This window comes from Leguminivora glycinivorella, chromosome 4, assembly GCF_023078275.1.
Source record: "Leguminivora glycinivorella isolate SPB_JAAS2020 chromosome 4, LegGlyc_1.1, whole genome shotgun sequence".
Classification (NCBI taxonomy): Eukaryota; Metazoa; Arthropoda; class Insecta; order Lepidoptera; family Tortricidae; genus Leguminivora; species Leguminivora glycinivorella.
This window is the reverse complement of record NC_062974.1, coordinates 16,438,994-16,451,163: the sequence shown is the minus strand read 5'-3', so window position 1 is coordinate 16,451,163 and position 12,170 is coordinate 16,438,994. Positions and strand designations below refer to the sequence as shown.

Sequence of the window (12,170 nt, the reverse complement as noted above, 5' to 3'; positions counted from 1 at the left end):
AACGCGTTTTGGAGTTGGTCTCTAAGTAAAATTTACTCAATAGGTATATTGTGCTATAATGGTCGCTGATATTGTCTTAGATACTGCTACGCCAATTATCGACTTACAATGTAAGCAAGAATAGGTAAGTACTGAATAGATACAAGATAATTTCGATAGGCAAAAATTATCAGCTGATACGATTTTGGCGGGTTTTCGCGATTTTGGAGTTAGTCTTTTAAAGGTTCTCAATATGCCACAGCATATAAAACAATTGGTCGCTGATCGCGTCTCGGATACCGCTACGCCAATTGTCAACTTGCACTATATACAAGAATAAGCAAGTTACATACTGTATAGGCATCAAATGCAGGAATACTACAACGATAGGCAAAATTATAGATTGTTTCACAAATGATTTTAGGGATTTCGGAGTTGCTCAATTACTAAAAGTGGCTCAATACGCAGCAGTATATTAGGACGCGGATTGTGTTTCGGATACCACTACGCCAATTATCGATTAGCACTTTACACAAGAAGGCAAAGTAGTGAATCGGCAGAAGAGACGATATCGATAAACAAAGGGAAATGTGTTTTGTCTGGTGTGTTTTGGAGTCGATCCCATAGTGAAAGTTTTTTAATATGCTGCAGTCTATTGCCGCTTTCGTAGAAACTAGTGCCTACGCCAAATCTTGGGATTAGTTGTCAAAGCGGATCCCAGACTCCCATGAGCCGCGGTGAATGCCGGGATAACGTAAGGAGGATGATGACGATTGCCGCTGATCCTGTGTCGGAGCTATCAATAATTAGTTTTTTTTCTACTGAACCTACTAACGAATTTTTAATATCAGACGCTGATTTGACAGAGCAACGTCCAAAATTCTAACACTGTTCGAAACACTTTTGAATACTTAAGTATGACATTTTGTAGATGTGTGTGTCTGTAAAGAAACAGCCTGTATATGTAAGTATTATTGTCTTAAACATATAGTAGGATTAGTTGTCAAAGCGGACCCCAGGCTCCCATGAGCCGTGGCAAAATGCCGGGATAACGCAAGGAGGATGATGATTGTCTTAAAAATATACATTAAAAGCCGCTGTCTTAAAATTATGTTTCAGTAGATATTTTAAATCAGTAAATCACATATGATCCACGCTTGTACACTTAACTAAGTCATTAAATTTGATTTATACGATACGATGATGGATGGGATCAATCGAGTGCATTTATTTATGCAGCATACTCCATTTTCACGATCATTTCATCGGCATTGATTACAAAATGCATGTAATTGAAGGCAATTGACATCATTCGCCTCGGTAATAAATTATATTTACATATGATAATTTAGTGAATCTGGCTTTACTTGAAAACGCACGGTACAGCAACTTTAATATGTAGCCTAAATAAGTACATACTATTTACATTTTATTAAATCAACTCTTATAGCGGTAAGAGAAATTTAAGAATGTACCTACTCGTACCTGGATAAAAGATCTTTATAGAGTACAATATTCTTAATTTGTCAAATTCAAATAATTACGTCTAATAAAATGTCCTCGAGACCAAGATATATGCATTTAAAGTTACAGTACAAATAACAATCTAAAATTTAATCTATTTGTTTAAGTATATATTTGTGTATTTCCATAGTAAAAGGGTCCTATGTTCAATGTATTAGAATCTTTTAGGATGAAACATATGTATTTAACTTCCCACGCATAAATAAATAAATATTATAGGACATTCTCACACAGATTGACTGAATCCCACGGTAAGCTCAAGAAGGCTTGTGTTGTGTTGTGGGTACTCGGACAACGATATATATAATATATAAATACTTATATACAAAGAAAACATCCATGACTCAGGAACAAATATCTGTGCTCATCACACAAATAAATGCCCTTACCGGGATTCGAACCCGGGACCGCGGCGCAGCAGGCAGGGTCACTACGGACTGCGCCAGACCGGTCATCAAACCAAATACCTAAACAAAAGAGCTACCTAAATAAGCAAATGAAGCAATGTTACATTTTACACTTGCGAATCACAAGTAGGTATTTTACAAGATATAAATTGTTAGTCAAGGAAAAGTACATATTTTCATAGAATGGTAACTTTAGATACTGCTCGTAGCTAAAGCTAACTATGTAATAGAATAATTGAACAATCAATAAGTATATTTTGAAGTTACATGTTACTTGTACCTACATGGTGCAAGAGGCATCTGCACTTCGTTTTCTGTAGAAATCAACACGTGACTGTGATGTTCTAAGCCTCGTGTCTTTTTTCGAGTACCTTGAGAATGCGCGCATCACACTTATTTTCCAAATTTCAAATTCAGTGTTGCTATTACTTAGAAAGGGATAATTAGAAGCATTTGAAATTTTAATAGGTAGTTCTGATAAGGTGTATACCTACATTCGTATAACTGAAACTGTCATCTTCCAAAATAACATTCATGTAGATATTTAACTTAACTCCGTAGACGATGTGCCTGATCTCTAATAACGTGCTATATTCGTGTCTGCCGAATGTAAACATAATGTCTAGTTTACACAGCACTAGTTACACCAAACCAGCGGTACCATGTACTTATTGACGTGGTCCAACGGTGCGCGGTGTACCGCCAAGGATCAGAGGGCCTACCGCGAACTATATTCGGCGTATCGCCTCTCTGTCGCACTTGTAATCTTGTACGTAAGTGTGACAAGGAGGCAACATGCCGAAGATTCTAAATAGTGCCGTTACGCGGCTTCATTTGCAATTTGGTTCAGTTATTTCGTTCGGCCTCTCGACAGAGCGGTCCGCACTCTGCCCGAAGTGAATTATGCTCCATTGTGACTCCAATCCAATGCTACAAGCTTACTTCAATATTTCTTTATGACCGAAATACGTCACAATGAGACATTTATATAAATCTTAGGTTAAACTAATTATTTACGTTGACTGTTCTTACGGACAACTTGATAGTCATAGCGCACCCTACTTTTTTAAGAAAGTTTGTTTTCATATTACGATTTACAATAGGTAACACTCACTCCTCATCCTCCTTGCGTTATCTCGGCAATTACCGCGGCTCATGGGAGCCTGGGGTCCGCTGTGACAACTAATCCCAAGATTTGGCGTAGGCACTATTTTTACGAAAGCGACTGCCATCTGACCTTCCAACCCAAAGGGTACCTAACGATGTTTTCCTTCGCCGAAAAGCGACTGGCAAATATCAAATAACATTTCGTACCTAAGTTCCGAAAAACACATTGGTACGAGCCGGGGTTCGAACCCGCGACCTCTGGATTGACAGTCGCACGCTCTTACCGCTAGGCTACCCAATACGTAATTCTCACTACATATTTAGTATGAATAAGACAACAATGTAAATTTTAAGATCCACCATGCAGTTACGATTTTATAACAACATCTATTTACAATTGCCTATGCTTACACATATTAAAGTACAAGAGTAGGTTCATATTTTAATTAAATAATAAACAACATATTTCACATAGAATAATAGATACAAAAAATATCATCCATAAAAAGTAACGTACTTGTAATCATAACTAAGTCAATGTAAACACAAGACCGACTTAACTCAGCTCCACTGAACGCAACCGCGTCATCAGTTATCCGGTTATTGGCAGTATCGGACTGCTATACAAATTCGATCCTATTTACTTTCATAACGTCTACTTCCCCTCATCAATCGAGAACGACATAAGTATCCTTATAACTCAAAGCACTTAAGACCTTTCTAAATAATCCACTCGGCCTGGACACTTGCAGCTCAAAACGGACGCGGGTATCGGTCCGCTTACAAAATCGTATCTGAAATCTGAATGTAAGCAACGTACTCGTTTCAGGCTGGTTCCTCTGGGTTGGCTTCGAATATAGGTATTTTATTTACAAAGTTTAGAGGATGTTTTCGTTTTGACGGCCTTGAAGCCTATTTGTTTAGGTCGCGGGTTCAAAATCTGGTAAGGACATTTATTAAACGACTTACTGACCTGCATTTTTATACATTTTTTTAAATTAAAGGAAAAATGGCAAAATTCACACCTCCGGCAGGACTTGAAACTGCGACCTCTGGCCTTGGCGGGGGCCATCGCGCTCCCAGCTGCGCCACGAGCCACGAGGGCCTGCTGGATGTGTGCGAATTTATCCATGCCATCCAAATTAGTCCGGTTCGAGTCCTGCCGGAGGTGTGAGCGTTTCCATTTTCCTTTAATTAAAAAAAATAAATAAAGGAAAAATGGATTTTTTTTTATGAGAAAAATAAAACTTATTGAAAAATAACTTACTTCACAATAATCATGGTAAATGCAAGATGCGCTGCAAGACACATTAATTACAATTTTGCTAAATTCGAATACCGCTCCAAGTTGCGATAAAAACGAATATTGCCTCTCAGGAACGGAACGGACGTCTACGGAGTATTTTCTTTTACAAAAACAAGCTACAACATGCAGTGTGCCAGTAGCTTCCCAATATAGGACGCGGGACATATGTGTATCGGCAGCATCAGGCGGGGAATTGGCTAGTGGAGTATCAACAGTAGGATTTTTACCTATTTAATTACTAGATAATTATTTACTATCATTGATTAAGTAAGCAACATGAGTAATAATACAAATACAAATACAAACAAATACAAATAATTTATTAATAAAAACATAATTGTACAGTGATTGTTCTTAAAGGCTAAGAATTGTTATACATATAAGAGATGTTTTATACAAATGCCTGAGCTAGGATAGTTCCTGTGTTTCAGGCAGAGGAAGGACTAAATTAGTGATTTATTTTAATTATTCACTAAAATAAAACTTATAAGAAAATAAACACAAGACTTATTTTCGTAGATTCCGAACTATTACAATAGAATCAGATTCGGCAGCATGATAAAGACAGTTCCCTCAATGACATTTACGTTAGGAAGGTTCAAAGAACTATCATAAATTCCGTGATAAGCGTAATGCATGGAACATCTCATCCTGACAATTGTCACTATAACAATGCCATTGACATTGACTGACATTCACACTTGACATTGATCATTTTGTGTTTAGGTCAATAATTAATTTGGCTAGCCAGCGTCAATATTCTATTCTATTAGTGAGACAGGCAATGAATTTGTGAAGCAAAGTGTCGGATTATTGTCACCGTGTCAAGAACGTGTAACGTGGTGAAACAGGCAACTGTCCTACCACTACAATGACCTACTGTTTTTATATCTTTCCCGCTTTGCGACATTTGCACTGGTGTTTCAATTGACCGATTCGGCTAGCCACACACTACAGCTCCAAGTATCCACACCGAAGTGTCTTTACAATTTATTTTTATTCGACCAACCATTTTGGCGTGGAGGCTAGTGCGGCCAATCGATGAACGAAAGTTCTATTTGTGCCTTTTTGTTCTCTTGTGAAAATGTTCTTTGTTGTTTTGATTCCTAGTCCGGAAAATATACGTTTCTACTTGGTTACTAAGTACACATGATAGGATTTTCTCGGTTTTAAACCAAACCAAGTTCTATGTAACAAAGTTATCGCCATTGCGTTTTCTTTCAAACATTGTTTATTTTCTTTGTCTTACTTCTGTTAACCCTAATTGTTCTCCACACATCTACACCACATGTACACCGCATGTTTAAAATAAAAGGAGATAAAAGCAGAAATAGATACAACACCTAAGTGGATAAGTACCCATATGTGAACAATTTTGCATTATAATTTATTTACTTATTAAAATTAGCTGCCGACTAGTTCAAATAATTCCTAATTCCATTAACAACATAACACAATCCATTTACAAATGTAGATGCGATTGAACTAACGCACGGGTCCACGCAAACAATTCAGCAGCATGATCGCCATTCTATGAGCAAATAGATAGTCGTCACTTCCGACACATGTTTCCTGGCGCGACGCGGGAACTGGTCACGTAGAATATTGACGCCTCGAGCTATCCATTCGCCGGCAACCTACACTCACCCAATTTACAGCATATTATGTAGGTGCCGCTTTGTAAGATATTTTTACGCTGAAAAACACTTTTAGCCTTTTTATTTGGGGAACGGTACGGAACGGGTGATCAAGGCTACGTAGTGGTATTCTTGCAATATGATATTTTTCAAGGACCACTTGATGTAAATTTTGATTATATCTAGGTGCCCTAGGTACAGTCACACTCCGTGATTGTTGATCCATTTAGGGTTCTGGGTAAACAAGAAAATCTAAAGCGTAAGTACTGGGCAATTCGTCGTTCAAGTCGCCAAAGTTGGTGGTTCCGTTTAAAGATATTTTAAAGATAGTCAATACACAGCATTTCCGTTTTGTCAGCGTCAGTCGCCGAAACTATTATGCAAGGGTACTAAATTAATAATTTTGCTGACTGTCCCTAGAAACAAAGTAAGCTGTAATATACCTACGTAGGTATTATAATGATCTTATGGTGCTCCCATACTGGCTGTTGTTTGGAAGAGTAACATAACTTCAAATAACTAACTTCAAAGTTTTCGGTAATTTTCATTCCAATTTACCCGTTAACGAAATAAAAGCCAATGCTTATCACGTTACCGGGAAATATAGTCGATTCGTCGCCAAAGTTGGTGGTTCCATTTATGCAAATCGGTAACGGCGCGTCGGAGCCGTCGGGAGCAAAAATCACTTACCGGTTCAATAAGCCGGCGACACCGTCTTCTCGGTTGTCATTTTTATAACGTACCTACCGCGGGACGGTGGGACCAACTATAAAGCAATATTTGGTTCATTCTTTGAAGCGATGACTGTTATGTTTGCACGAAGCTCGACTAGGCGGGGTTCACAGACACACATCCCACGTAAATGTCGGTGTAGGTAGATCGGTGATCGGTGTAGGTGTCGGTGGTCGCAAGAAAATTTTATTGTAACAATGTCAAAACCAATATCAAATTAGCCTAGTACCAATTCACACCCAATGTCTAAGAAATAAATACCATAAGTATTTTATTCATAAAAGAAAGAACGAAGCCGATGAAAAATGAAGCTTAGCTGGTAGACAATGCCTTCTGTCTAATTGTATTAATGACATAAGGACAGGTAGTCTATCTCGCGGCGACATACTCCCGCGGCCATCATGTGCTAGGCCTACTGGTAGACAATGCCTTCTGGCATTAAATTCACCTTTTTTAATTTTTTTACTGTGCAATAAAGTTTAAATGAATACATAGCCCGATCGGATTGTCGGTAATATTTTTTCATTCGTTTTCACCTAAAAATAAGGAGCACACAGTGACAAATATTAAATCCACAAAACTCTGAATATACCTACTACCTAGTTATAGTAATTTTCTAATGACCATTTTCTATTAAATATTACACGATACTCGATCACCAAGAATCCTTTACATACAGTTCCATAAATTATTCATAAACAGCACCTCACTATGTAAACTAGCTTTACTAAGGAACTCACGTACGTACAATTTATGTATTTAGGCAAATGATGATATCGCTGACTAAATCAGTTTCGCATCAACGACCCGAAATGATTCACAATGCCTCTATTTCAGGAACCAACCCATAGCAGTTCTATTTAACTAATTAATTAAATCAACGAGCAATGATGCAAACATTGATATGTGATTTAGTCAATTGAACTGTGGCAAATTCCGTTAGGAATATTAGGAACTTGCAAACACATTTATTGACTTAAAATTACAAAATAAAGGTAATGTTTCAGGTAAGTTAAGTACCTACCGAACATACTTTTTAACGTTTAAATCATAATAAGTAGGTACATTTTCTTAATTTTCAACGCTACTAGCTGTAATGCAGGATTAACAGTGCCATTATGTATGATCATAATCTCATGATTACCGTCTCATCCTGTCCACCATGTCCGGTTGTCTTGTCCGTAGGAAGCATCAATGAAATGCATTGCATCACGTCCACTGATATTGGGATAGGTCCGATGCGAAGCGCGGATCCTGCGACGTACCTGTGTGCGTAACCGAATGCACAAACGCTACGCCCTCTGGCCCCGTAGCCGAATGGCATTTCTGCGACGCGAAACGAAATCGAAACGCCGCAGAAATGTAGTCTGACTCTGTCGCGCCAATACGCAAGAGCGATAGACAGATAGCTACGAAAGAGATATTATCGTGAGCGTTTGTACATTCGGCTACGCACACAGGTCTACTTTGTGACTTTTTATACAAATGCCTAATATTACAATCCGTTTAAAGGATAATTCTCGCCCGCAAATGACAGGCCGATGTATCAATTTCTATATATCTTATTTTTTGTTTCAGCTCTAGGTCTGGAACCGGACTTCATGTTCCCCCTGGAGAACGTGACGATCGCGCAGGGAAGGGACGCGATGTTCACCTGCGTCGTGAATAACCTGGGTGGTTATAGGGTGAGTGGCGACTCCGCCACTGCCAGGGTGTGTATCAAACCGACTCACTCCAGCTAGCCACTTCATAGAGGAGCACCTGCACCTTTGGTTTGAGATCTATAATAACCTTACTCGTATTTTGGTCAAATTGAAACTAGTTACACATTATAATCTCGTAAAATTGAAATATAGCCCGATCAACGATTATATCTGAAATATTTTTGATTTATCATAATGGAGTCTAACGAATATAATTTGTAAGCTACTACTGTATTTTCGTATCTTATTTCAACTAACTTTAAATCACCTGTGATACTTAAAGTAAATATGAATATGCACACAAATGCATAAAAAAAAAAAACAATTTTTAAATTACTGAAGCAAAATTGCTCGCATATTGTATTAATATTTTTAACTACATTTTAATAACAATGTCCGAATTGGAATTTTAAATATTTTATTCCACTCGTTGATTGGACTAACCTGAATTGGATTAACATTTTTCACACACTTATTACAATTGAATTATGGATCTCGCCAAATAGTATTTGCACTGACTCCTACACTTCTTGCACAGATCTATAGCACACAACCTTCTATGCACTTCTTCAGCACAAGGTAACGTTTGACACCGAACTGAGAACGAATTTAGATTTCCAATTTCCCTACCAGTTTTTCAAACTAAATAAATATATTTAAGTAAATAGGGAAGTAGATTATTTCTAAGTACCTAAGCATTTTTAAATTAAAATAATTTGCCACGATAATTAACCAACTTACGGTTTGTAAAGTCAACGTGCAGATCTAGGTCTAATTTAAATGAGTTTTTCTCTGAGAATATGTCTGTGTTTGTGACTAATTGTCATGCCACTTTTAATACATTTTGTATGGGTCGCAATCTTATCGCAGAACACTTTTAAAATAAATGATTGAAAGAAGCAAATAAAAATTACTTTTACGAATTAACTTATTAAAATAGCAACAGCGTATTTAATTTTGTGAATATAGAACACCCTGAAAAGTATAAGGATACAAATTCAATTCCCTGTCGAACGTTACCCATTCGCACCACTCTCTAGACCTCTATCCTAGAATAGAGCAACACTAAAACTTTAATTGCACAATAAATTGTAATTTTGTCCGAAATAGCTTAGAGTTAGAACACACAAGCACCACTTGCACTAGACACTTGACAATGCACATAATAGTACCAACCCAAGAATACAGCAGAAGCAAATTTAAAACTTTCACGAGTGACAGTACAACTGGTTCCGTTCTTATTCGAAATTTAAAGTTTTGCGATTTAGGATGTTCGATTGGAAAACCGAAGGCAACCGTTGTTAGAATGTAAAACACATTCATGGACCCATGTTTTCTCAGTGCTTAATACGATTAAAATTCAATAACAGTAATAATGAAATGGAACGTCCGAGGGTCTTGTGTAAGAAAGTGTAATTTTTCTTTTATTATTCAATAAATAAAAATAAAAAAAAACTAGAGTTAGACCACTTATAAAGTTTAAATAATCGACACCTACTTAGGTTTAAAAATTGTATTAGGGTAGGTAAGAGAACTTTTAATTTGATTTTGATTTTTGTATTTAGATTTTTATCACCCTTTTTTTTCTATTCCGTACATTGAAGCTAATATTTATTTTGCAGTGTAGGTATATAGATTGTCCATGTATACAATGCAATTTTCACACGACCTTTTTTTAATAAACCATTTCATCTCGAGTCGTAATTACCTATTTAATTGTTTTCTTGTATTTTTGAAGCGTCAGCAGTATTCTTGGGTATCAATTTTACTTGCACCAAATTAAACGTGTTTGTGACAAAAAGTTATGGGAGCATGCTATGAACCACACAGCACTTTTTCTTCTTTGTGTTTTTTTATTTAAAACTGGGCACTTAGTAAATCTATTACATAGGTACTATTTTAGTCCATGCCACTAATTTTTACTTTAAAAATAAATAAGGTTTCCCAAAGTTTGTTTATCTACAAGATTTACATATTAAAACAGTCTCACTTAAGCAAATTAAAATGGATATAAACCTCCTTGGTCCCTATTCAATCATTTCGAGAAGCTCTCTCAGACTATCCCGAGTGCCTGTCCTTATTCTCAGAGCGGTCGATATTGTACAGAATCGTATAGTAATAAATATGCTTGAAATATTTATTCCTAGTATTCCTACCAAGAAACCATTCTTTTTTAATGATTTTCGATGCTAATAAACAGTCGAAATTTTCATGTTTTCTTTATTGTAAAAGATCATGACATTACCATTACATACTGTAATGTAGATTGTAGAGGTTATCATTCCAAGATTAGTTTATTGATCTTACTGACCGCCTAGTGCTCACTCAGTTCTCCACAATGATTAGGACTAATCCGTCTAACAATTTAGTTTTGTTCTCCAATCAACTTTTTTTAATAAATGTCAAAAAAATCAGCATATATGGCAAAATTGGCATTGTAACTAATAATAATTCATTAGTACTAGCCAGAATTACACACATAAGATATTATGATATAACAAAACCTTGATACTTAGTTCTCATTAAGCGAAATATCCTGCAATTTCAAATATGTAACAACGAATTAAACGACACTATTAGGGCGGTTAAATCGATATTGCGTTTATAAATCATCAAAACTTTAAACCAAAACGAATTAATAACATTTTTATGGCGTTTAACTCGATTTTTCGATTTAGAATATACGCTTATTATAATTTGTAAAAGTAAATTTGGCGTTCAATTCGTTTTTACGTAACGATTTAGTACACAGGGCCATACAAATTTTAAGGTGTCGCTTGATTCTACCCCTTAAAATAAGGCTGTAAGCATGATTTTTCAACAAATAAATAGTCAATACTATAGATTATCACATTTATATCCGAACTGCATTCATAACTTTTTTTTCGGATTTTGGCGCTTAGTTCGCTATTCCATAACACCGTCCACTTTTGAAAAGCCGAATTTTGATGAAAAACATAAGATTTAGACCGCTATTATATGTGTATAGTTTAGTAAAAGTGAAATGGGAATTTGTAAAATACAAAACGAACCACTAACGTGTCAGGTTTTTTTATAATAAATTTTTGTAAGTGCTCACTCAGTCGTGCTAGCTTGTAAATGGGAGCGAGAAATAGTTATTATTTTCTCGCTCCCACTTACAAATCCGGTACGCTCATCTGTTAGCACGATTAGATTACCAGGTTCTGCTTTCTTACTAGTGAAGTATTATATTCTTTGTTTCTTACCAATTATCATTTATGTCCTTTTTAATGCATGAATGTCGATATGGTTATTATCCTGACGTGGATAAAAATTACACAATACACATCATCACTAGGCCAAGAACATAACCTAAAAACAGTTTGCAGATGGAGAATTAATATGGTATTAGTTTAATATAAACTATTATCAAAATTGAACGAAACTCCCCAATCTCAATATGACAATGGGAAGGTGGGGAAAATCAGGAGCCGACATAGTGTGGTCACCCTACTTGATACATTTGTATGAGAAAAGTTATGTCTGAATATCTTTAAAACCAGACAACGAATATAAAATATTAGATGGTAGATATTTAGTAAAAATTTTTACTAAATGTTGAAGTACTTTCGAGTGCCTTAGGTGCTACAAATCGTAAGATATTTACATTTTTAACTTTCTCAAAACGTGTGGACTGAGTGAGCACTTACAAAAATTTATTATAAAAAAACCTGACACGTTAGTGGTTCGTTTTGTATTTTACAAATTCCCATTTCACTTTTACTAAACTATACACATATAATAGCGGTCTAAA

General features: G+C 36.1%; 1 protein-coding gene across 1 annotated transcript in view; it reads left to right on the top strand.

Moving 5' to 3' along the window:
* Positions 1-12,170, top strand: part of LOC125225787 (lachesin) — a 124,197-nt gene that overhangs the window by 56,330 nt on the left and 55,697 nt on the right. The window contains exon 5 of the mRNA XM_048129640.1: positions 8,271-8,377. Coding sequence (XP_047985597.1) covers positions 8,271-8,377 — 107 coding nt within the window. The remainder of the gene's footprint in view (positions 1-8,270; positions 8,378-12,170) is intronic.